This window comes from Thamnophis sirtalis, unplaced genomic scaffold, assembly GCF_051295495.1.
Source record: "Thamnophis sirtalis isolate CommonGarterSnake01/CBP01778 unplaced genomic scaffold, rThaSir2_p1.2 scaffold_8, whole genome shotgun sequence".
NCBI lineage: Eukaryota > Metazoa > Chordata > Lepidosauria > Squamata > Natricidae > Thamnophis > Thamnophis sirtalis.
The window spans coordinates 9498480-9526239 of NW_028261388.1; the positions used below are offsets into that span (position 1 = coordinate 9498480).

General features: G+C 43.8%; 1 protein-coding gene across 1 annotated transcript in view; it reads right to left on the reverse strand.

The window, feature by feature from the left end:
• Positions 1-342: 342 nt before the first annotated feature.
• Positions 343-27760, reverse strand: part of NOX4 (NADPH oxidase 4) — a 117925-nt gene continuing 90507 nt past the window's right edge. The window contains exons 14-18 of the mRNA XM_087722073.1: positions 17075-17194; positions 15306-15414; positions 11524-11592; positions 7823-7923; positions 343-524 (exon numbers count right to left, since the gene is read on the reverse strand). Of these exons, the coding sequence (XP_087578199.1) occupies positions 404-524; positions 7823-7923; positions 11524-11592; positions 15306-15414; positions 17075-17194 (520 nt within the window). The 3' untranslated portion in view covers positions 343-403. The remainder of the gene's footprint in view (positions 525-7822; positions 7924-11523; positions 11593-15305; positions 15415-17074; positions 17195-27760) is intronic.

The following is a 27760-nucleotide window of genomic DNA, read 5'->3' on the forward strand; positions in this document are numbered from 1 at the left end:
TCATGTGGCCGGCATGACTAAACATCAAAGGCGCATGGAACACTGTTACCTTCCCGCCAAAGGTGGTTCCTATTTTTCTACTTACACTTTTACGTGCTTTCGAACTGCTAGGTTGGCAAAAGCTGGGACAAGTAACGGGAGCTCACTCCGTTACACAGCGCTAGGGATTCGAACCTCCGAACTGCCGACCTTTCTGATTCGACAAGCTCAGCTTCTTAGCCACTGAGCCACTGCATTCCTGGATTTAAATAGTTATAAATTATTAAGAAAAAGAGAAAGCAAGGAAGAAAAAAAAAAGAGGCTTTGGCACAAGTGATTAAAGTAAAGCCGTTGGGTTTTTTTTTAACACAAAAAAAAATTGCACTCAAGTCTTCAAGCAGTTCTTGGAAAGCCTCAGATGCTCTCAGCTAAATGACTCTTTGTTGTATTCAAACCTTGTCCCATAAGGATTGCCCCTGTTGCTTTGTCTGTGAACAGCTTTGGAGATTCCGCGAGGGCCGCAGCAAAAAACGCCAACTGTTTTCCTGCAGAGACCAAGGAGACAATTACCAAAGTCATCGATGCAAAAAAAAATTTAAAAATAATAACATTGAGCCCACCCTTCTCCTTCCCTGGCTTGTAAAGGCTAACAGGTGTGGTGGAATATAGTCTGGATTCCCAGGAGGGAGAGAGGAGCAACAGGAAGCTTAGTTTACATAGTTTGCATGGGAGAAAGCAGGTGAAAACATCTCTTCCCTAACAGTTCCCGGTGTTTGCATTTCCTGGGTTGGATGAGAAGAGCATATCTTTCTCTTTGTTCTGGCCACTTTTGAACGAGGCACGATTGAGAGCGTTTTAACAAACTGCATTGCTGCCACAAGCTTCCCTCCCTTATCAGCTGAGCCAGGGGAGTAACTAAGTGTTTTTTTTCTTTTGTCAAAGCACCTGGTGTGCCCAAACTCCCGTGGCTCAGCTGATAAGGGAGGAGAGCTTGTGGCTTAGAGGTCAATACAACTGCCTAATATGTAAAAACAGCCCAAGTTCGAATCCCAGCAAGGGTATGGCTAGTTGATGAGGGCTAAATAGCTTGAAATAGATCTATACTAGTTTCCCTTCATTTATTTATCAGCAAAAACGTAACACAAAATGGTTTGTCATGTAAGCGACTGCCTGGAAGGCTCCTAGACTGGGGCTGAAAGGCGAAAGGGAAGCAGTATGTTCCCTCCCGTGTGTGTGTGTGTGTGTGTGTGTGTACCAGGGGTGGGTTTCAACCGGTTCGCGGCGGTCCCCGCGAACCGGTTCGCGGCGAACCCGGAAGTAAGTAACTTCCGGGAACGGCGAAGGGCGCACCCGCCCGCCCGCGTTCCTTACCCGGTTTAGATGAGTTCTGCGCTTCCATGCATGCGCAGGACGCATACAGTGCCTGTGCGATCCTCCAGGAGCAGCTGGAGCATCTCACAAGCGCTAGTACGCATGCGTGCGCTGCGCACGTGCACGAGGACGCCGCCGGCCCCGTTCCAACCAAACTGGTTGGAACGGGGTGAGAAACCCACCCCTGGTGTGTACATATGTATATCCAATCCCTTGATCATTTTAACGGTCCCAGCTCATCCACTCCAGCTCTATTATTTTCTTTGATTGCCCAAATCACATCGTTCCAACTTTGGTTGCACAAGATATTTGTTTGAAAGCCATTATATATTTGGTGTGACCTTTTTCTTAATGGCCTCAAGAGAACATTTGCCTTTTGCACAGTGATTGCTGCTTGGAGCAACCAGAGCCGAGGTGGCGCAGTGGTTAAATGCGGCACTGCAGGCTACTTCAGCTGGCTGCAGTTCAGCAGTTCGGCTGTTCAAATCTCACCGGCTCAGGGTTGACTCAGCCTTCCATCCTTCCGAGGTGGGTAAAATGAGGACCTGGATTGTTGTTGGGGGCAATATGCTGACTCTGTAAACCGCTTAGAGAGGGCTGAAAGCCCTATGAAGCCGTATATAAGTCTAACTGCTATTGCTATTGCTATAGCATGCAACTATTCCTTATCACTCAAAGTTCTTGGGCCTGACTGGTCTCCATAGCTCTTCGTTCTTTGGGAGAAAGAGATTCTCATCACAAAACTAGTCCAGAGAGATTTTTTTTTTTTTTTGGTGTTGATCCATTAATTGTTGGCATCTGTCTCTCTCTTAGATGGGTCTAGGCTTCTAGAGCTCCTCTGGGTGGCTAATTAATTTAATCGGTCTGGTGCTTGACAATCCTGGATTGACGGGACCGACCACAAGTCTTCTGCCCATCTACAATCTCCTGTGGGAGAGTCACAATTAATAATCCTTTTAATGTTGCCAGGAACATTTCGTAGTGACAGCATCTATGCCAGATGTTCTTCTCGCTTCCTAATCGTTACTGTCATTTTGAAATAAGATGATTCGAAGATGGCACCAGTTACCCCTTCCGTAGATCAGTTCTACACAGTGATTAATGAGCTCTTAAGAATCAGAATTTGAATCTCCTGCCAAGCTTCACCTGGAGATTATTATTATCTATCTCAGTGTTTCTCAACCTTGGCAACTTGAAGATGTCTGGACTTCAACTCCCAGAATTCCCCAGCCAGCATTCGCTGGCTGGGGAATTATGGGAGTTGAAGTCCAGTCATCTTCAAGTTGCCAAGGTTGAGAAACACTGATCTATCTATATAAAAATGGCTGTGTGTGTGTGTGCGTGTGTTCCAACATAACTCTGGAACGCCTTGAACAATTGAATCAAGGTTGACTCAGCTTTCCATCCTTCCGAGGTCGGTAAAATGAGGACCCGGATTGTTGGGGGCGATATGCTGACTCTGTAAACCGCTTAGAGAGGGCTGAAAGCCCTATGAAGCGGTATATAAGTCTAACTGCTATTGCTATTGCTAATTTCAACCAACACAGACTACTTACTCTCTGGAAACAAATACTGTAGGCACAGGAGTGGGTTGCTGCTGGCATTACTGCCAATTCGGTGCGCGCAAAAACACTGCTATCATGCCACCCTTAGTCCTTCTTTTCATTAAACTGGACATTCCCAATTCCTGTAAGTGTTCTTCATGGTTTAGTCACCAGACTCCTAATCATCTTTCTTGCTCTTCCAGTATAGTCTGAATATTGATCCACAACTGAATGGCCTATACACCTGGAAGGGGTTACTCAGATCATTTAAGATTCAACCCGCAATAGAAATAGCAATAGCACTTATATACTACTTCACAGTGCTCTAAGCAATTTGGCAATTCAAATTTCACCAGGCTCAAGATTGACTCAGCCTTCCATACTTCCGAGGTGGGTAAAATAAGGACCTAGACTGTTGGGGCAATACGCTGACTCTGTAAACCACTTAGAGAGGGCTGGAAAGCATTGTAAAGCAGTATATAAGTCTAAGTGCTATTGCTATCAGCATAAATTTGAGGGTCCATTATGGCCATAGGTTCGCTTAGAGAGGGCTGGAAACCACTTAGAAAGGGCTGGAAAGCACTATAAAGCAGTATATAAGTAAGTGCTGTTGCTATCTCACTTATCAACAGAAATGTGGGGTTCCATTACCGTCATAAGTGGAGGACAACCTGTATATATTACCTCCCCTTGTGTTTCTTTGTGAAACAAAATTCTCTTGTCAGTTCTATTGTGCAAATGACTGCCTCTTAACTGCAGCAACAGATGTTACAGTTGTGTTATGGAAGCGGCACCTGCAACCTTGAACATCTGTCCGAGGGCTACGAGAAGCCTTGCGGATCAGTCTCTCACTGAGGAAACATCTCTACCGCAACCCTTCCGTGCCTCTCATCCTGAGATGAGGTGCAAGGGAAACACAACACGCAATTAACGAATTACAAACTCACTGCTGGAAGGTGGACTTGGTGAATGGTTCTAAATGATTGGATTTCTAGACAATAGGCTTGCAGGCAAATCTAAGAGCCAAGGTGGCGCAGTGGTTAAATGCAGCACTGCAGGCTACTGCTAGATCAGCAGTTCAGCGGTTCAAATCTCACCGGCTCAGGGTTGACTCAGCCTTCCATCCTTCCGAGGTGGGTAAAATGAGGACCCAGATTGTTGGGGGCAATATGCTGACTCTCTGTAAACCGCTTAGAGAGGCCTGAAAGGCCTATGAAGCGGTATATAAGTCTACTGCTACTGCTATTACTTGCCATGTGTGTTTTCAGTAGGGAATACAAGACGCATTAAACACTTTTTTATAAAAAAAAAACACCATTTCTTGAGACCAAAGGCAGTCTTTCCTCATTTAAAAAGATCCTGTATATAGGGTTATATACAAAACAAATACGGGACTAAGAAATTACAGATAGCCTATGTTTAAGATTAGGAATAATCTAAACTGCTTAAAGTTAGTGCAACAGGAAGAAGCTGAGTTTAATGCAGAGATGTTATTAACTTCTTTTTTTTATTTCCTTTGTCTTAATATATTTTAGACTGTATTTGTTAAAAACCTATACCGTGTACGGGCTTTGGGAAGTCGGGGGGGGGGGAGGTGGGGTGTTAGGGGGGAGGGGGGAGGGGGATATATAGTATGTGTTAGATTTTAAAGTAACACGACTGCACTTGTATACTGTTGCTCTTTAACTTCACTGTAAAAATAGGACAAGCTGAATATATTAATAGAAATACACCGAAGGGAGGAGTAGAGGGATAGAAGAAAGAGGGGTAGAGAGGGTGGGAGAGAGGAAGGGAGGGAGGGTGAGAAGGAAGGGAGGGAGTGTATCGGGAGAGAGGAGTGGTAGAGGGGGAGGGGAAGTAGGGTAGAGGGGAATGTTGGAGGGAAGATGGAAAGTTGGAGGGGGGGCGAAAGAAAGGGTGTATGGAGGGTTGAAGAGGTACATTGGGTTTCTATTTTGGGGGGTATTGTTGACAAGAGGAATGGCTGTGTTTATTGTTTAATGTTATATGGCCCTGGTTATGCACAGTATATATGTGACTGTACGAAATGAAAATGGAAAATAAAAACACATTTACACGTAAAAACAACAACAACAACAACAACAACAACAACAACAAAACCCGAAAAGATCCTGTAAACACAAAAGATGTTTTTGTGCTGGATCCCTCAGCCTGACTAACAATAAACAGAAATCCAATCTATTCAGAGAAATTGCAAATATATAAATTGGACACTTGGGAGAAGGTAGTGCATTCAATCTTCTAACCAACTCCTCCTTTTTAACAGCTCCTTTAGTTATTTGCCTGCAGATACAGCATTAGTGTGCCAAACAGCCTTTCTCACCTGCCCCCTCCAGATGTTCTGAGACACACCTCCCCAGCTAGTCACCTGGAAAGGCTGCAAATGATAATCTCACACCTCTTGAGCCCAAAATACTCATTGGAATTCACATTTTGTCACTTAAAACCATTGTAGGAAGTTTGCACCCACCCCTCTCCTAGAAAAATGAAATATTCTAGGAAACGTTAAAAAGGCAGATGAGAAAAGGAGAAACATGTTTTTAAAGACAAAGCAGCTTCCTGCAGCTCCAGGGTGATGGGATTAAGATATAGCCTTCAGGACATAGGATTAGCCCTCTACCACATGGCACCTGGGAAGATTACATCACCCAGCAAGGCTCAACCAAGCTTGGGACTCAGGACAGCCTACCGAGTTGTCCCTGCATGGCCCCATGGGAGTCTGACAACCAATCAGAATACAAGCTCAAATTTAAAAGCCCAGAGAGGGCATAAAACCCGGGCACTCTCAGCATCTCTTCCCTCCCCCCCCCCCCACAGCATAGCAATAGCAATAGCAATAGCAGTTAGACTTATATACCGCTTCATAGGGCTTTCAGCCCTCTATAAGCGGTTTACAGAGTCAGCATATTGCCCCCAACAATCCGGGTCCTCATTTTACCCACCTCGGAAAGATGGAAGGCTGAGTCAACCCTGAGCTGGTGAGATTTGAACAGCCGAACTGCCGAACTAGCAGTCAGCTGAAGTAGCCTGCAGTACTGCACTCTAACCACTGCGCCACCTCAGCATCTCCAGCCATGTGATCCTGTTCATCAATAAACCTTCTTTCCAAGCAACTTCCATGAATCCAGTGTCTTTTTCCCCACTTGGAACTGAACCCAGAAGGACATTTCTTCCAACAAACCATTTTCTCAATAAATGTCAGTACTCCAAGGCTTGTTCCTTGTAAGTTCATTTCCAGTCCTGGTTATTATCAAGAGTTCTGATACCAATGATTTGAGGGGACAGGTATTTAGTTCTAACATGCCTGGAGAAGTCCAATGTAGAGAAAGGGAGGAGAACTAGGGCTGAGAGAATTACGCAATCGTTCATTTAAAGACTTTTTGAAGTTATTACTGACGCTGAAAAGAATGACATGACCATTTTTCATGCAACTATTCTACCATTCCCAGAGTCACGTGATCAACATTCAACACTTGGCAACAGACTAATATTTATGAGAGTTGCACTGTCCTGGGGTCACCATGTGGTCTCCTTATCATAGGCAAAGTCAATGGGGAAACCAGATTCGCTTACCAATCGCGTTACTAACTTAACAGCTGCAACGAAGGAGAATTCTCCCAACAGAATAATTAAATCAATTGAACAGTTTGCCTCCAGAAATTGTGGGTGCTCCATCACCGCAGGCTTTTAAAGAAGAAGATTGGACAGCCATTTGTCTGAAACAGTATAGGGCCTCCTGCTTGAGCAGGGGGTTGGACTGGAAGACCTCCAAGGTCCCTTCCAACTCTGCATTCTGTTATCCAAAAGACCAAGAAGAGACATATGTTTGGCTGCTGTTGGAAAAAGAGTGCTGGATTGGATATCCTTTAAATCTGATCGAGCAAGACACTAAGCCGGCATTGCCTCGGTGTTTATTTATCCCAACCCTCCTTCCATGAACATTGCTGCAATTTCTAATGTTGGATTTCCTCCCCTTACCAGAGGGAGCCCCCTTTTGGAGTACTGTGAAGCCATTACTATGGCAACTCCACTGCGCTGTACAGTAGAAGCCATTTTAAGGCCGTGCGGTAGAAGCCATTTTAAGGCACAACAGGCTGTATCTTAACAGAACACACACACACACCCCGAGGGGTGTTAGGGGTATCCCCTTATCCCCATAGTATTTGTCTCTAGAGAGTAAGTCATCTGCGTACCAAGTTTGGTTGAAATTGCTTGAGGTGTTCCAGAGTTATGCTGGAACACACACACACACACACACACACACACACAAACAGAGCCATTGTTACGTTTCTGGGACAGGATGAGAGAATGCAAGGGCCACAACCATTTTGTTTTCCAAAGATAATACTGTATATCCAGCATCTCCTTCACAAGTCCCACCTAAATGGGGAAAGGGCTGCCAATGATCAGCTCCCGTTCACTTCAAGAGTTCTGTGCCGGAAAATTTCCCCACGGATTACAGATCTTTTCCTAAGCTAACAAACTCGAAGAAATGATAACAGCAGACGAGACAGGTGCCAGCGCCAAAGCAACGCAGACTGCAAACAAGGCCAAGGTATGGAAATATAGCAGAAAGCGCAACACCGTGGACGGATGTTGAAACAGAAGAGTTTCGTTTTTCTTTCTTTATTTTTTCCCCCCCCCCCCCGCTCTACCAGCTGCTTGGTTAACTGGGAAGATGAAGCACTTCCATTGTGGAAGATGACAGGCCTTTGTTAAAACTCCATTTCTCAAGATGCAACATATTAGATAACAGCAAGCATCCGGTGCCTTGGCATTAAATGAATGTGTTAAACCCAGACTCATTTCCATACAAATGCAGTTTATTAAAGCAACCCCCACCCCCACCCCCGCCTCACACCCATTCCTCAAGCTGCTGCATAAACCAAGTTGGGAATCTTACTTACTGTCTGTTATACTTGGCTATTTCATTAAATAGGAGTTTCCATCGCGGCCGTCCAATGAAAAGCCGGCAGTTCAGCACTTGGTATTTCTCGCCAATTATTTTCTGGGGGGGAAAAAAATAAATAGCCCAAAATATTCCCTTTGGTGTATTTTGCAAGATTGCTGCCGATCAACCAGTCTCAACTTTGCATGTCAAGCTAAGAACTTGACCTGAATATCATCCGGACAACTGAAACTACTGATGCACAGTTTGATTCATCTGAATAGAATAGAACAGAGAAGAGAGAATATAATAGAATTAGATTAGAATAGAATAGAATAGAATAGAATAGAACAGGATAGGATAGGATAGAACAGAGAAGAGAAGAGAAAATACAATAGAATTAGAATAGGATAGAGAATACAATAGAATAGCATGTAGAATAGAATAGAGCAGAGAAGAGAAAATATAATAGAATTAGAATAGAATAGGAAAGAGAATAGAATAGCATGTAGAATAGAATAGAACAGAAAAGAGAAAATAGAATTAGAATAGAATAGGATAGAGAATAGAATAGAACAGAAGAGAAAATATAATAGAATTAGAATAGAATAGAATAGAATAGAATAGAATAGAATAGAATAGGATAGGATAGGATAGAACAGAGAAGAGAAGAGAAAATATAATAGAATTAGAATCATATAGAGAATACAATAGAATAAAATAGGATAGAGAATAGAATAGAATAGCATGTAGAATAGAAAAGAGCAGAGAAGAGAAAATATAATAGAATTAGAATAGAATAGGATAGAGAATAGAATAGAATAGAATAGCATGTAGAATAGAATAGAACAGAAAAGAGAAAAGAGAATTAAAATAGAATAGGATAGAGAATAGAATAGAACAGAAGAGAAAATATAATAGAATTAGAATAGGATAGGATAGGATAGAACAGAGAAGAGAAAATATAATAGAATTAGAATCATATAGAGAATACAATAGAATAAAATAGGATAGAGAATACAATAGACTAGCATGTAGAATAGAATAGAACAGAGAAGAGAAAATATAATAGAATTAGAATAGAATAGGATAGAGAATAGAACAGAATAGCATGTAGAATAGAATAGAACAGAAAAGAGAAAAGAGAATTAGAATAGAATAGGATAGAGAATAGAATAGAATAGAACAGAAGAGAAAATATAATAGAATTAGAATAGGATAGGATAGAGAATAGAATAGAACTCTTTATTGGCCAAGTGTGATTGGACACACAAGGAATTTGTCTTTGGTGCATATGCTCTTAGTGTGCATAAAAAGACAAGATACATTCGTCAAGAATTATAAGGTACAACCCCTAACAATAGTCACAGGGTACAAATAAGCAATCAGGAAACAATATCAATATAAATCGTAAGGATACAAGCAACAAAGTTACAGTCCTGCAGTCATAAGTGTGGGGAGATGGGTGATAGGAACGATGAGAAGACTAGTAATAATAGTAATGCAGCCTTAATGAATGGTTTGACAGTGGTGAGGGAATTAGTTGTTTAGCAGAGTGATGGCGTTCGGGGGAAAACTGTCCTTGTGTTTAGTTGTCTTGGTGTGCAGTGCCCTATAATGTCGTTTTGAGGGTAGAAGTTGAAACAATTTATGTCCAGGATGTGAGGGGTCCGTAGATATTTTTCCGGCCTTCTTTTTGACTCATGCAGTGTACAGATGCTCAATGGAATCTGTTTGTGTTTGTGCATGCATCTGCTTATATGAAAATTCTCCTGCATCCATGAATATCTTCCTTCGGTATCTGTTGAGACTTGGTGCCCCGGAAGGTCCACTATACTGTAGAAACGGATATCCTCATTTCTTGGTGGGGGTGGGGAATAGGTCAAGTTCACATGATCTGCACTCCCCTAGCATGCATTTCCCCAACAAATAAATAATATTATGTCTTAATGCTATCACCTGTTTCACATAACTTGCTAGAATTGCATAACGTATTAGACTCATCTAAAATGAAGTCAGGGGTCCCATATTTACATTGGAATTACAAACATCTGAACTCTCCTGGGTCTAATTCTAGCATCTTGCACAAGCCAGTTCTTATTCCAAGAAGATTGGAGCCGTGATGGCGAACCTATGGCACTCTCTGCGGGCACGCGAGCCATCGCCCCAGCTCAGCTGCGCATGCATCTCCCAATGGCCAACTCATTTTTGGGTCTCTGCAGTGCATGTTTAGCAGTGGTGGGTTCCGTATCCTGTTCCAACCAGTACCTATTTTCGTTGGCAGAGTACTCAGGCCATCACAGGCACCTCCGACACGTGACCCGTCAAAACCGTGCTCGACTAAGCCGCGCCCGATTAAACCGCGTCGCTGACGTCATCAACAGGGCGACAACAGGCAGCGCGGAGAAAGAAGGGCGCTTTAAATAGCGCTTTGAAAGCAAGCCGATTCAACTTAAGATAAGAGTTAGGTTTAGGGTTAGCTTTAGGGTTAGGTTAAGGGTTAGGTTTAGGGTTAGGTTGTTAGGATTAGGTTTAGGGTTAGGTTAAGGGTTAGGTTTAGGGAGGTTAGGTTTAGGCTTAGGGGTTAATTTTAGGTTTAGGTTTACAGCGTGCTTCTGTCTCTGCGCTGTTGTTGCTCTGTTGATGACATCAGCGACGCGGTTTAGTCGGGCACGGTTTAGTCGGGCGCGGTTCAGTCGGGCGCGGTTTTGTGGTGGAACCCCTCCGACATGAATGATGTCATGCTGGCCACACCCATCTGGTCAGCCCCCAAAGTCAAACACAACCTTGATGCGGCCCTCAATGAAATTGAGTTTGACACCCTTGCTTTAAACCAAACTGATTCTTTTAGGTGTAAAAGAATTTAAAAGTAGGTGAATTAAAACGAAATAAAAAAAAATACTTTGCTGAAAATCATTTTGCTGCTGAAGTGGTCCACAGGCAGCCACAGGCTAACATCCCTGGATGAAGGTAGCATGTCACCAGGGATGGTATTCACTTACTTTCCCTACTGAATTGCAAATGTGAGCAAGAGCGTCCACGCATGTGCTCGGACTTCCGTGCATGCACTTTGATTGCGCACACAGCTTGCACCAGGGGTGGGTTTCAGGCAGTTCGCGGCGGTCCCTGCGAACCGGTTGGTTGGCGAACCCGGAAGTAAGTAACTTCCGGGAACGCCGAAGGGTCCGCCCGCCCACCCACGTTTCTTACCCGGTTTTGACGAGTTCTGCGCTTCCACGCATGCGCAGGATGCATACAGCGCCTGCGCGATCCTCCAGGAGCAGCTGGAGCATCGCACAGACGCTAGTACGCATGCGTGCACTGCGCGCGTGCACGAGGACGCCGCCGGTCCCGTTCCAACCGAACCAGTTGGAACGGGGCGAGAAACCCACCCCTGGCTTGCACGCATGTGCATGGCTTGAAAACGTGCCTAAATAGGATGGCATAGAGCCAGGGGGGGAGGCAGGCCCACCTGCGATTTCCACTCCCATCTGAATACCAGCTCTGGATGCCACCTTCATATTTTCCATCGTTCCACTGGGTCCCCAATGAACCTAAGCAGTAGAATACTCATCATCGGCTCAATTTCGTTTCTCAAGCTCCCAGCATCAGTGGACGATCCATGGTGCTTAAGGCAACCTCCAAATCTTAATCAGACATAGGTTTTTTTTCACGTATTTGAAGCACCACTTCACCTGCGAACTGTATTTTGCGACATACCTGTATCCCGTCTGTTTGACTAAGGTACAGCTGAATATTGATAAAATCTGGTCGGTTTTCTTTCCAGAGCTAGTGCATAGTAGAAAAAGAGGAAGAAAATAATAATAAGTGAATTAGCATATGTTCTTATTTGCGGAAACAAAGCTATTTCTATCATTAATTTCACTCTTGAGAAAGGTTTAGATAGCCAATCTATCGTGTTTCGCTGTCGTATCTTGACAGCAAGGGTGTAAAAATCTCGGCTCTGTTTTTTCTTAGCCAAGGAATTTGGCTCTTCCATTGTATTTGTATTTGTATTTTATTATTTGTATGCCGCCCTTCTCCGGGAGGACTCAGGGCGGCGGACAATTCAAGGGGGAAAAAAGGGGAACATAAAAAGACAAAATACAAATAATAAAAGTAGACAACAGTCGCACAACCATACATGTCGAGAGGGGAGGGAACTCATCACCCCCAGGCCTGCTGGCAAAGCCAGGTTTTGACGGCTTTTTGGAAGGCCTGGAGAGAGGTGAGGGTCCCAATCCCTGCGGGGAGTTCATTCCAGAGGGCTGGAGCTGCCACAGAGAAGGCCCTCCCCCGGGTAATAGCCAGATGGCATTGGCTGGTAGATGGCACCCGGAGGAGGCCAAACCTGTGAGATCTAATGGGTCTGTGGGAGGTAATTGGCAGCAGGCAGTCTCTCAAGTACCCAGATCCAATACCATGAAGGGCTTTATAAGTTACGACTAGCACCTTGAAGCGTATCCGGAGACTGATTGTGATGAGACTGTGGGAAGGAAGAGGTATGGATCTTCTCCATACGATCCACCTCTCCGCCAAAGTTGAGCCATTGGGCAGCTGTCTGAAAGGAGCCAAAAATCAAGAACCAAGTGTCCAAAACAATATTAAAGGGATGGAACCAGGAATCGTACCTAAAAAGAACATAGCCACACAAAAGGACTAGGAATACATTCCTGGAACAAATTCTATCTCGGTCTCTGTTCAGCCCATCCTGAACATGGTCAAAAGCTAGCTTTCAAGAGTTCCAAGATACAGAGTTGGCCCGCCAGCTGCCAGAGGAGCTGGTGGCAGACTCAGAGAGTGAGCAGGTTGGGGAGGAACATGGGCCAGTCCTGGAGTCTGGGGAAGGCTTTGATGAGGACTCTGCGTCGGAGGCAGAGATGGTGCCAGGGCCATCCGACAGTTGTCAGTTGCCTTTGGAGTCGGAGATCAGTGGGGCAGAAGAACAGCTGGAGCCTGTTCCCAGTGTGCGCATGCACAGAGCTCTCAGGAGAAGGGAACAGCTGAAGAACAAGGATTGACTCAGGAGTAAAAGCACAGGTGAACAGTGAATGGCCCAGTGGTGGGATTCAAATAATTTAACAATCGGTTCTCTGCCCTAATGACCATCTGGGTAGGTGGGGCTCGGTGGTCATGTGACTGGATGGGCATGGCCAACTCAAGGTCACTCAGGTCAATGGGCGCTTCGCCTTAGCTGTGACAATGTAATAAGGGTTAACCGGAGAGGCAGTTTCTCAAAAGCAGGTCAATAAAGATTAGGTTAGAAACAACACTAGAATGTTTCCTTCCTGCCTTCCTTACAGGATTAGCCCTGTAAAGTGGAAAAAAACAAAAGGAGATTTCTTCCAACAATCGGTTCTCTGAACTGCTTAGAAAGTTACCAACCGGTTCTCCCAAATAGGTGCGAACTGGCGGAATCCCACCACTGGAATGGCCCCTCTCATAGGGAATAAAGAGGAGCGACAGGGGAATGGAATTTGCAGGAGACAATTAGTTCAATTCATTAGAGTGAAGATCTCTTCCTGACTTCTTGCCAAGTATTGTCTGCTACAGCGTGGCGTTTGGAAGATATCGGCCTGGCAGCTTTCCAAGCCTGATAAAGGTCTGTAGTTGTGAAATCTCATGAAAGACTGTTGGCTGGGACTTTGCTGGAGAGGAATTCCCTTTAAGCTAAATAAAAGAGGTTTCATCAGGACGAGGAGTCGGCTTCACAATCTTGGGAAGCCTAGACCAGAACAAATATAAACTGAGATCCCACTGCATTTTTAACCAGTATGATTAAAAACTTAAGGACTGCATCACACAAAATGCTAAGTGTAATGCAGTATTTAGGGTCAACTTTAGTTAAATTTTATTGGCTTGGGGAGGCTGAGTACGTTATAATAGCAATAGCAATAGCAATAGCAGTAGACTTATATACCGCTTCATAGGCCTTTCAGGCCTCTCTAAGCGGTTTACAGAGAGTCAGCATATTGCCCCCAACAATCTGGGTCCTCATTTTACCCACCTCGGAAGGATGGAAGGCTGAGTCAACCCTGAGTCGGTGAGATTTGAACCGCTGACCTGCTGATCTAGCAGTAGCCTGCAGTGCTGCATTTAACCACTGCGCCACCTTGGAGACACAGCCCACTTGGTTCAGAGTACTGTGCAGATGAAACATGCCAATTCGAAAAGTTAACAGAACATAGTCCATCCCTGATATCTGACCACCAGTTCTAAGACAATCGTCAATTATTTTTATTATGGCACTATGGGGAAGTCAAGAACAGTAACTGTGAGAGGGACCTTGGAGTCCTAGTGAATATGAGGCAGCTGCCAAGGAAGCTGATACAATCCTGGGTTGTATAAACAGAGACACGGAATCAAAATCAGTATTAGTACCAATGTATAAATCCTTAGTAAGGCAACCCCTGGAATACTGCATCCCGCTTTGGTCACCAGATTAAGAAAAAAAAAAATGTTGAGACTTTGGAAAAAGTGCAAAGAAGAGCAACGAAGACGATTAATACAATACAATACAATACAATACAATACAATACAATACAATACAATACAATACAATACAATACAATACAATACAATACAATAGCAGAGTTGGAAGGGACCTTGGAGGTCTTCTAGTCCAACCCCCTGCCTAGGCAGGAAACCCTATACCGTTTCAGACAAATGGCTATTCAACATCCAACAGGGCCTGGAGACAAAAATATATGAAGAACGGTTGCAGGATTTGGGTTTGGCTAGTCCAGAGGAAAGAAGGACTAGAGGGGGGACATGATAGTGGTATTCCAGTATTGGAGGGGCTGCCATAAAGAAAACTTATTTTCCAAAGCACCCGAAGGCAAGATAGGAAACAATGGATGGAAATTAATCGAGGAGAGAAGCAACGTGGGGATTAAAGAGAAATTTCCTCACAGCCAGGACAATGAACCAGTGGAACAGCTTGCCTCCAGAAATGGGTGCTCCATCACTGGAGGGTTTTAAGAAGAGGCTGGACAGTTACTTGTCTGAGATGGTAGAGATCTGTGATGGTGAACCTATGGCATGCATGCAAGCCATCCCCCAGCTCAGCTCCACTGCGCATGCGTGCGCATCTCCTGCGGGCCAGCTGTTTTTTGAGTCTCTGCCATGTATGTGGGAGATGCGCATGCATGCGTGGGGGCCCACATGATCATGTGCAGGGGGGAGTGTGGGGTGTGTGCGCCCCCTACAGCAGCCCATGTTTGGTCCCAGGAGGCTTCAGGGAGACCTGCTAGGCCAAAACAGGGTGCGGGGGGGGGTGACACACGCATGTGCAAGGGAGCCTGGGGGGGAGTACACATGTGTAGGGGGAGCACATATGCATGGGAGCGCATTGCATTATGGGTGTGGACACGCACAATTTCGGCATGCGAGGAGAAAAAGATTAGCCATCACTGGTAAAGGTTCTACTGCTTGAGCAGGGGGCTGGACTAGACAGCCTCCAAGGCCCCTTCCAGCTCTATTCTGACTCACTTACTCTTTACCTTGCTATGCAATTTGCAGAGTAGATCCGCAAACCAGTGGAAGGACAAGATGTCTCTGCACACCCAAATGAAGTAAAGCCTCCTGAGTTTGTAGTGGCTCCAGTCATCCCTTCACACACGAACCACGTTTTTTGGGAGGGAGGGAGGAGGCAATAAGAAATCGATAGTTCAAAATCAAGCAGCAATTTAATAGCATTAGCACTTAAGACTTATATACCACCCAATAGTACTTTACAGCACTCACTGGGCAGTTTACAATGTCTGCCTGTTGCCCCCAACAATGTGGGTCTTCTTTTTACCAACCTCAGAAGGATGGAAGGCTGAGTCAACCTTGATCCTCTCATGATTGAACCTTAGGCTGTGGGCAGAGTTTGCCCGCAATGCTGCATTCTAACTACTGCTCCACCAAGGCTCCTTAAAACCCCTTTGGAGACATTGTGTTGAGAAGGTGTAGCTGATAACCAGGCAACAATGAGATGGCTAGTGAAACAACAACACCAGTTTAGAAGGACACCTGTTCTGACCCCCTCCTCCGTCCAGTAACGAAAGCCGAGACAAGCTTAAATGGAATGTCCTTTAATAACAAGACCAGAATCTCGGTGGCTGAAAGCCAAGTAAACAGATACCTATTTTAAAGTTGCCGCATCATTGCCACTAAGTGCTGGGGCCAATTCAAATTCTTGGTTGTTCCTTTTAAATTTCTACATAGCGCAGCAGCAGGCAAGTGAGTAGCCAGAACTGAATCTGTTACCCAGCCTAGGTATCTGTAAAGAATCTGTTAGATTCCGTGAGATCTTCTGGACTAGAAGACCTCCAAGGTCCCTTTCAGCTTTATTCTATTCTATTCTATTCTATTCTATTCCATTCCATTCCATTCCATATTTTCTATTCTATTCTATTCTATTCTATTCTAGTCCATTCCATTCAATCCTATTCTATCCTATTCTCAGAAGTATCTTCTACTTAATCCTTAGTAGAATTCCTGAGTTCTTATGATGGTACTTAGAATTCCTAAGTACTTGGTAGAATTCCTAATTGTACTTAGGAATTGCCTCTTCTACAGGTAGATGCTATTTTGCTAACATCTCTGAAGTGGTGCCCTCGGTTTGAGCTATGTAGGGGATGTTACAATAGTTTGCATCTTACATTTATTGCACTAACTTTCATTTTTATTATTCAGTGCCCAGAATAAATAAATAAATAATACAATACAGAATAAATACAAATGAATACTTCAGGTTTACTACAAGAATTGCTCTTGCAGATAGCAGCAAATCAGATAAAGCTTGAATAAAATCACTTGGTTACCCATCTATGTATTTCTAGCCATATATGTGCAGTTCTAGTTTGTTATGCTGACTAGTATGGTAGGGGAAGCTGCTGGCAATAAGAGTTTACTGCCACGGAAAATTGCAAGATAAAATTGTTTGGTGAACAATTTACACCTCCCTTCACCCCTTTCCTTCCTTCCGTTTTATTTTCCCACAGTGGAAACTCAAGTTTTCAAGTCATTCAGTGGGGACAGCTGGAGTTTGTTGCAAATGCCCCTGCTTGATGGGGTCATGCCAACTGGATCTCCCCTGCATCAAGATTTCAAATTCCTGCACAGATTTAATATCCCCGATCTGCAAATGTTGCTGAATAGAAATCATGGGTTTTGATATTCCAGGGGGAATCTCGTTACTGCAAAATGTATTTGGTAGAAGACTCTGGGTCAATCTTGGGGTGACATGGGGGGGGGGGACTTTAATGCGATGAAGCTTACATACAGCAGGGTATTGAAGATAGCTGCAAATGGAGTTACTCCGATGCCTCCGGCTATGCACAGGCTGACTTCATAATTGAAAGATTCTTCAAAAGGACTCCCAAAGGGACCATCTACATACAGCCTACAGGAGAAAGGAGGAACATTTTAAAGAATCAGTTAGCACAGCTCTTGATAGGTAGATAGATAAATAGATGATAGATAGATAGATAGATAGATAGATAGATAGATAGATAGATAGATAGATAGATAGATAGATAGATAGATGATGGATGGATGATAGATAATAGATGGATGGATGGATGATAGATAGATAGATGATAGATGATAGATGATAGATGATAGATAGATAGATAGATAGATAGATAGATAGATAGATAGATAGATAGATAGATAGATAGATAGGTGATGGATGGATGGATGATAGATAATAGATGGATGGATAGATGATAGATAGATGATGGATGATAGATAGATATTAGATGATAGATAGATAGATATATAGATAGCTAGATTGATTGATTGATTGATTTAGATAATATAGATTAGATATACTTTAAAGCTAAAGGTAAAGGTTCCCCTCGTATATATGTGTTAGTCGTTCCCAACTCTAGGGGGCGGTGCTCATCTCCATTTCAAAGCTGAAGAGCCAGCGCTAACCAAGGGCCAAGATTAGGCTCTTACAGCAGTTTTAATAAGGGATGGTCTCATTCAACTCTTTGCCCTTCCCCTAATAATGCATGCATTACAGATAATATTGATTGGTTATTTGGATTTCAGCCCCCCCCCCCCCCCCCCTAAATCCTTACGCTTGTTATGTTAAGTAGCTAAATGTCACGTCACCTATTTTTCATTTCAGGTCACGGGTATCTTGCAAATGTGCCAGCTATGTGGGTTTGGGGTTTTTCTTATAAGTGAGCTATTTTTGTTCCTAATATCCTGGCTAGTGGTTTTAAGGTGCTAAGTTCTGTCTTGCTATTAATGTGCAGCCCCCCCCCCCCGCTTCCTATTGCAGAGCAGAATAAAAGAACAAATGGTTTTATCTGATGCAGCTCCCCTGCGACCCCCCCCCTCCATCCACAGAGAAAAGTAATAGCAGTTTAAAATTTTTATCTGCGGCAGCAACCTGTGCAGTGAGAGCAGTGGTGGGATTCAAATAATTTAGCAACCGGTTCTCTGCCCTGATCACCAGCTGGGTAGGTGGGGCTCAGTGGTCATGTGACTGGGTGGGCGTGGCCAACTCAATGTCACTCAGGTCGACGGGCGCTTTGCCTTAGCTGTTAAAATGTACTAAGGGTTAACAGGAGAGGCAGTTTCTGTAAGCAGGGCAATAAAGATGAGGCTAGAAACAACGCCAGAATGTTTCCTTCCTGCCTTCCCTACAGAATTAGCCCTGTAAAAATGGAAAAAAACAAAAGGAGATTTCTTCCAACAACCGGTTCTCCGAACTGCTTAGAAAGTTACCAACCGGTTCTCCCGGATAGGTGAGAACTGGCTGAATCCTACCACTGATTGAGAGAGACCGGAAAGTAGCAAAGCTCTTAATTGTCAAGGCAAAGAAATGAAGACAAGAGAAAATGTTTTTATCAGAATTCATATTCCTCACTCTCATGTCCATTCCATCTACACTTGGGTCCTATCTCCACATACAACCCTTCCTCTGATCCCAAGGGCCTCATCTAGACATACATTCCATCATCTGATCCTTCATTCCCCCCTCGAGGGCCTTGAGAAGGCCTACTTCCCAAAGGACCTCCTAAGACTACCCCCCACCCTTCTGTGAATTTATCCAAGCCCATTTTTAGAAAGGGTTGCTTGAATGGGGATGAAACCCAAATGAAATGATTTAAGACTTCTTGCCTGGAAACCAGAACACGAACGGCCCCCCAAGCATAGTTTTGCACATCTTGCAATTGTTTGGCATTTAACAATGCTTCGATATTCATGAGATTTCCAAAGTGCTCTACTGTAAGAGGTTGTCATGGCTGAGAGAAAACCAAGGCCGCAGCCTCCTTTGTTTCAGAATACAGACATTTAAAACCACGACAAAGGGATTAGAACTGTAATCATTTTAGCAAAGTCGTTCAAATAAGAGCGTTGTTTTTTTTTAAAAAAAATGCATTAAAAGGCCCTTGAGAGCCGTTAATTACACAAGCTTTAAAAACTCCAGAGAAATAGCAGGCTCTGCTAACTGAGGAGTAAAAAGAAAGAAAAAGGGGACAGCATTGTGAAGCAAAAGAAAAACTTTCCAAGGTGATATTAACTTCTTTCAATGACTTTATAAGTAAGTCTTCGCTTCGCGATTGTTCAAACTTACAGCAGCCATGGAAAAGGTGCATTATGGCCTGTAAATCACTTCCAACTGTCCAGTGGTGGGTTTCAAAAATTTTTTGAACCTACTCTGTGGGTGTGGCCTCTTTTGTAGGAGTGGCTTGCCGGCCATGTGACCTGGTGGGAGTGGCTCGCCGGCCATGTGTTCTCTCTCTCTCTCTCTCTCTCTCTCTCTCTCTCTCTCTCTCTCTCTCTCTCTCCTTCCTTTTGTCTCTCTGTCCCTTTTTCCTTTTTTTCTTTCATCTCTCTCTCACTTTTTCTTTCTTTTTTCTTTTTTTCTTTTTTCTTTTTTTCTTTTTTCTTTCTTTCTTCCTTTCTTTCTCTTTCTGTGGTTACCATAATCTTCCCAATCCACTTCTAGAATTTCCTTCCTTATTGATAGTTGTCAATCTACTCTATCAATCATGTCTCTTCGGAAGGCATGAAATAATCTACCATGCATCCTGGAGATACATTGGCCACTATAGAAGACAAGAAACTGGACAGGAAAGCTTTAATCTAATTCATCAGGGCTATCTTACATTCCTTAGAAATCCAATTAGCTTCCTGTGTCTCTTGTTATCACTAGGATTTTACTGAATGTCAGTGAAGTGTCCTTTTCTTTGCTCTAGTTACACAGCACTGAACATCACTTTGAAGGGAAAAGACTAGTCTATTTTTCACTCTTCTATCTTCCAAATATCAAGACAACCTTCAACACTGACCAAAAAATAGCCAACATCTTAAGAAACCCCAAAGACAAAATCCAGCTAGAAAACCAAGGAGTCTACGAAATACCATGCAAAATCTGTCCTGCAACATACATAGGACAAACTAATAGGAGAATAAATGCATGCATCACAGAACACAAGAATACAGTAAGAAAGAAAGAAAAAAACTTTCTCCCTTTTCCAACACCTTAAAGCTACAGAATATGAAATTGATTTTGAAGGAACCAAATTAATCTCAAAAACTGAACACTTCAACAAGAGAATAATTATGGAAGCTATCAAAATAGAGAAACACCTCCACAACATGAATAAACGTGATAATACCGCCTGCCTACCAGACATCTGGAAACCAGTCCTAGTCAACAAACGAGCCCCACCCACCACCCAGGCCGTTACAGCACTAAACAACAACGGACACACAGCCAGCACCAATCAGCACCAATCTACCAATCATGATACAGCCACACATCAAATCAATCCACTTGCTGAAATGGGGCCAGCACTCCACACACCCACACCAAAGTTTGTAGAGGGATGGCAGCTCTGATCATGCTTTAAACCCAAAACACCAGCCTGAAGATGGGGAATGAGACCTCGCCGAAATGTTGCCAAGACAATCTCAATCTTACACGGGGGAAGACCCGAATACAACAAGACCAGCATACCTACATCCGTGAAAATCTATGAATATATATATATATATATATATATATATATATATATATATATATATATATATATATATATATATATATATATATATATATATATATATATATATATATATATATATATATATATATATATATATATATATATATATAGTGTCACAACCCCTGGTATGCCCAAATTATGCCCCAAGCACAAATACAACATATATATATGTATTATATATATATATATACATATATATATATAATACAGGCACGAGGCCGAAGACACCAGCCTGAAGATGATGAGTGGGACCTCGTCAAAACGTCGCCAAGATACTATCAATCTTACACAGGAAAAGATCCGAATGCACGAAAACCTGTGTGTGTATAAGTGTATGTACGTACACACACTTGGAACTGAACCCAGATGGACATTTCTTCCAAGAAGGTTATAAATCTTACTTCTTTGGAAATTTGTTAGTATGGAATGAATGTTTTAATAAACAGTCCAGAATATAACCCAATGGGATTAAATTGCTTGATGACAAAACAAAAGTGAAAGAAATATATTTTAGAGACCGTGTTTTTTCAATCTTGGCAGCTTTAAGATGTGTGGACTTCAACTCCCAGAATTCCACAGCCAGCAAGGGTTCACAGGTCTTAACAGCAAGGCTGGCTGGGGAATTCTGGGAGTTGAAGTCCACACTTGCCTTAAAGACTCCAAGGTTGAGAAACACTGTTGATTATCATGTGGTTTTATTTAATCCATGAAGACAAAGCTTGTCTGGAGACAAATTACAAATTTTCCTCTTTTGGAACATGGCTGTCAGATTTCCGAAAGTTGCCCTAATTATAACAGACATGCCAATGCTTTATGTGTTGACAATGGCATTCATAATCTCTTATCTTTTCTTGGAACAGAACTGGCCCTTCTGTAAAATATTTTTCTTATTTTAAGTTTGGGAAGAATGAATGCAACATGTTTTATGGCTCACCTCTGGTTGTTGTTGTTTTTTAACTTGGTCTTTTCATCACTAATATTAGACTTTTGAATGGCTTGTTCTCACTTCATAATTCTGGAATTTTTAAAATGTGTAGCTGCCAACTGCTTTGGGTTTGATTGTCAGGTGTGCAACAGTGTAGACGAAACTGTTCAATTAATTAATAATTTCAGTTATTTGTACCCAGTCTCCTCTTTTAACAAAGTAACAGAATTGGAAGGGACCTTGGAGATCTTCTAGTCCAACTCCCCGCTCAAGCAAGAGACCTTTTGATTTGATTTTTGATTTTATTTGTCTTGTATGCCGCCCACTCCCGAAGGACTCCGGGCGGCTCACAATAGACAAGGGAAAGGGGGAAAACTAGACAAAGGCAACACTTTAAAAACAAAACCGCAACATTCACAATTTCCGTGGGGCTGGATATTTCACAGCCCCCCCCCCCCCCGGCCAGCTGGAGCAGCCAGGACTTAACGGCTTTGCGGAAGGCCGGGAGGGTAGTAAGGGTCCGGATCTCGACAGGGAGGTCATTCCAGAGGGCTGGAGCTGCAACAGAGAAGGCTCTCCCCCGGGGGGTTGCCAGCCGACATTGGCTGGCAGATGGAATCCAGAGGAGACCCAACCTGTGCGATCTAATTGGTCTGAGAGAGGTAATCGGCAGGAGGCGGTCTCTCAGGTACCCAGGTCCGATGCCATGTAGGGCTTTATAGGTAGCGACCAGCACCTTGAAGCGGATTCGGAGACTAATGGGTAGCCAGTGCAGCTCACGGAGGATAGGTGTGACATGGGTGTACCTGGGTGCACCTACAATCGCTCGCGCGGCTGTGTTCTGGACTAATTGGAGTCTTCGAACACTCTTCAAGGGCAGCCCCATGTAGAGCGCATTAAACCTTATACTATTAAACCTTAACCTTATACTATGTTAGACAAATGGTTCTCCAATCCAGTGGTGGGATTCAAATTTTTTTACTACTGGTTCTGTGGGCGTGGCTTGGTGGGCGTGGCGGGCGTGGCAGGGGAAGTATATAGTAAAATCTCCATTTCCTCCCCACTACAGGGGAAGGTTACTGCAAAATCCCCATTTCCTCCCAATCAGCTGAGACTCGGGAGGCAGAGAATAGATGGGGGCAGGGCCAGTCAGAGGTGGCATTTGCCGGTTCTCCGAACTACTCAAAATTTCCTCTACGGTTCTCCAGAATTGGTCAGAACCTGCTGAATGACACCTCTGGTCCAATCTCTTCTTAAAAACCTCCAGTGTTGGAGCACCCACAACCTCTGAAGGGAAGTCGTTCTATTGATTAATTGTTCTAACTGTCAGAAAAATGTCTCCTTAGTTCTGCTTCTCTCCTTAATTAGTTTCCATCTATTGCTTCCTGTCCTGCCTTCAGGTGCTTTGGAGAATAGGCAGGTCCCTTCTTCTTTACGGAAGCCTCTTAGATATTGGAACACCGGTGTCACGTCACCCCTCGTTCTTCTTTTCGTTAAACTAGACATACCCAATTTCTACCGTGACCTGACAAAAGCACGAACGTCATAAGCGCGCCGACAACACCGCGGTGCTAAAACCGCGATGTCAAAAGCGCGCTGACAACAGCGCGCCGACAACAGCGCGCCGACAGAAGCGCGATTTAATTTAAGGTAAGGTTTAGGGTTAGGTTTAGGGTTAGGTTTAGGGTTAGGTTTAGGGTTCCGTTACAGCGCGCTTCTGTCGGTGCGCTTTTGTCGGTGCGCTTTAGGGCTAATTAGTCGCTCATTCGCCGCGCGGTTTTGTCACCGCGCTTTAGTCACCGCGCTTTAGTCAGGCACGCTTTTGTTGTGCGCGGATTTGTGGTGGAACCATTTCTACAACTGCTCTTCGTATGTTTTAGCCTTCGGTGCCCCAATCATCTTTTGCAAACACCGACAGACTCAAATATGGAATTTATCCAGTTTTCTTGCATTTCCGTTGCACTGAAATTTCCATCAGAAGTTCAGTGCCCCAATAGATGTAGCAAGCAATGTCCAGCTTGTTTTATCATGCGCTAACAAAGCGAGGTCAGCTCATAGGGCAGCTTATAATGATTACTACGCGGTGAAAAATGTTCCCAGCGTCTCTACCAAAAGTTTTCTTCCTCCGCTCTTTAGGTGAAGCGAAACCAAGGCCAGAGGTCAGCTATTATCTCTCAACCCCTGATGACTTTGCTCTTTGTTAGGATACAAAAGACTGTTGAAAAAAATGTGTGTGCCATTTTTTGTTTTTAATCTCCTTAGAGAGCAAAGCCTAGCATTCAAGTACAGTTGAAGCTACCCCATTTTCCGAAAAGTTTGCAAAGTGGGGAAAAGCTCTGAGGAAGCAAACAGTAGAGATGGTCCTCGACTTACGACAGTTTGTTTAGTGACCGCTGGAAGTTGCAAAGGCAGTGGGAAAAAATGATTTCCACACTAACGACCCATTGTAGCATCTCCCTGGTCACATGATCAACATTCAGATGGACATTGCTTGCTACATCTATTGGGGCAAGTGACTCATACTTATGACAGTTGCAGTACCCCGGGGTCATAGGATCAAATTTCGCAGCCTTCAGACAAGCAGAGTCAATGGGGAAGTTGGATTTGCTTAATAACCATGTTGCTGACTTAACAACTGTGACAAGAAAGGTTTGTAAACTGGGGGCAAAACCCAATTAGCAACTGTCTCGCTTAGTGACAGAAATGTTGGGCTCGATTATGGTCGACTTGTAGTCGGCCAAGTGTTTAGACGGGATTTGGCTTTTTTGTCCACTTCAAGAGTTCTTCCCAAGGGCCTGGGAAAGGAAGAGATGGCCATTGATTCTACTAAAGGTATTGTCACAGAATGAAAACCATTCTGAGTGATTAGAAAGCCATTCCGAAGGAAGACCACACTTAGAATATTGCATCCAGTTTTGGTTGCCACGATGGAAAAGAGATGTTGAGACTCTAGCAATAGCAATAGCAGTTAGACTTATATACCGCTTCATAGGGCTTTCAGCCCTCTCTAAGCGGTTTACAGAGTCAGCATATCACCCCCACAGTCTGGGTCCTCATTTCACCCACCTCGGAAGGATGGAAGGCTGAGTCAACCCTGAGCCGGTGAGATTTGAACAGCCGAACTGCAGAACTGCAGTCAGCTGAAGTAGCCTCCAGTGCTGCATTTAACCACTGCGCCACCTCGGCTCTAGAAAGGTTGCAACCAAGATATTAAGTGACTGAAGGCTAAAACATATGAAAAGCAGTTGCAGGAATTGGGTATGTCTCGATTAATTAAAAGAAGGACTACGGGTGATATGATAGCAGTATTCCAATGTCTAAGGGGTTGCCACAAAGAAGAGGGAGTCATGGTATTCTCCAAAGCACGTGAAGGCAGGACAAGAAGCAATAAATGGAAATTAATCAAGGAGAGAAGCAAGCTAGAAGTAAGGAGATATTGCCTGACAGCAAGAACAGTTAATCAGGAGATAGAATGGAATGGAAGAATAGAATAGAATGGGATAGAATACGATAGAATAGGATAGAACAGGATGCTGGAGAAGACTCCTGCGAATCCCTTGGACTGCAAGGCCATCCAACTGGTCAGTCCTGGAGGAGATCAACCCTGACTGCTCTTTAGAAGGCCAGATCCTAAAGATGAAACTCATATGCTTTGGCCACCTAATGAGAAGGAAGGATTCCCTGGAGAAGAGCCTCATGCTGGGAAAGATGGAGGGCAAAAGAAGAAGGGGATGAGAGAGCATGAGGTGGCTGGATGGAGTCACTGAAGCTTAAATGGACTCCAGAGGATGGTAGAAGACAGGAAGGCCTGGAGGAATGTTGTCCATGGGGTTGTGATGGGTCAGACACGACTTCACAACTAACAACAGAATAGAAACAGAAAAGTTTAAAATAGAATAGGATAGAATAGAATAGAAATAAAAATGAATCGTTGTCACTTTAAATATACCCTAATCAACATACATTAAAATAAAATTTCATTGTATCTAGGTCTCAAAAGAGAACCATTAAACATATACCCACATATGCACACATATATGACATAGAGAAACATCACAGTCTAGTTCACGTGTATGCAGTACATGTAATATGGCGGGGGTGGGGGGAGAAGAATCCTATGGATTTACAAGTTGGATTGCATAAGCAACAAAGCTGTTAAGGGGCTAGTCGTTACTTTTAAAGCCCTGTATGGTATCGGACCTGGCTACCTGAGAGACCGCCTCCTGCCATTTACCTCCCAACGACCAATAAGATCACACAGGTTGGGCCTCCTCTGGGTGCCGTCGACTGGACAATGCTGGCTGGCGGCTCCCTGAGGGAGGGCCTTCTCTGTAGCTGCACCGGCCTTGTGGAACGAGCTACCTGCTGAGATCCGGACCCTCACCACTCTCCCGGCCTTCCATAAAGCGACTAAGACCTGGCTGTTCCGGCAGGCCTAGGTCTGTTGATGAAATCCCAGCCCCACTGATGGAATGGATGTTGTACTGATTTTAATTTTGTATTTTTAAATGTTTTAAATGCTTTTTACTTGTTGTGAGCCGCCCAGAGTCCCTAGGGAGTGGGCGGCATACAAATTTTATTAAAGTTTAAAGTTTAAAATTACAGAATCTAGCACTCCTGCTACAGATACTTTGAAACCTCCCTGAAGGGAGCAGCAGAAACAGAGGCTGTGAAGTAGGTGTGTGTGTGTGTCCTTAACAATGTTTTGAGCTCTAAGCACATAGGGCTTATAAGTAACATCCTGAATAATGAGAAGCGAGCGTCCTATAATCTTCTCGGCTGTCCTCACCACTCTCTGTAGGGACCTTCTATCTGAGGCACTGCTGCCATCAAGCCAAACAGTGATGCATTTTGGAACAACTTGCCTCCAGAAGTTGTGAGTGCTCCAACACTGGAAGTTTTTAAGAAGAGATTGGACAACCATTTGCCTGAAATGGTGTAGGGCTTCCTGCCTGGGTTGGACTAGAAGACCTCCAAGGTCCCTTCCAACTCTGTTATTCTATTACGTTGCAAACACTCGAGCAGGTATCCCAATCAATCATGCATTGTTACCAGCCAGGTTGCTCACAGTCTGTCACCCTTCCTACTCACACCTGCTCTACTCAAGGCAAGAACATTTTCAACCTGGGAGCACATTGCATCTCCCCTCTAACCACATTGATCTCGACATTTTCAGCAAACCTGTGTGATGACCTGGAACAGGTTTGGATCTGAGCTTTACTGGCTGTTCAGCCTCTTTGGCATCTGTCAAGCATGCCTGCCAGCTGTCCAGTTAGCCCGTTCAAAGACCAGAAAATACTTTTTTTGCTAAGGGACCGATCACTCGATTGCTATCGCCAGAGGTGATCACTGCTCTGGGGTGGGGGTGGGGAAACCTGGAGGGACACAAGAATATTTAATTCACTGATGAAGCAGCTCTTTGATTTCCTTCGCCAAAACAAAAGTTTTTCCTTCCCCTCATTTCTTTTCTCCTTAAAAAGTGGCTTTCTTTCTCTTTCTTTGTTTTTTTCCCACTTATTCAACGAAACTGAACAGAGGAAAATTTTAAAACGCAATGGCAGTTGCATCCAGGTAGTCCTCGACTTACAACCACAATTGAGCCTAAAGTTTCTGTTCCTAAGTGAGACATTTGTGAAGTGAGTTTTTGCCCCCCCCCCCAGAAGTTAAGTGAATCACTGGAGTTGTTAAGTTAGTCACACGGTTCTTAAATGAATCGGGCTTCCCCATTGCTTGTCAGAAAGTCGCAAAAGGGGATCGCGTCACCCTGGGACACAGCGACCGTCATAAATGTGAGCCAGTTGCCAAAGTGTCTGAACTTTGACCACATGGGCAGGGGGATGCTGCAATGGTCGTAAGTGTGAAAAATGACCATCAGTCACTTTTTTCAGTGCCTTTGCAACTTTGGACAGTCATTAAATGAACTGCCGTAAGTCAAGGACTACAGCTCAACTTACAACCATTCGTTCCGTGACCGAAGTTACAACGGCATGGAAAAAAGTGACTTGCGCGT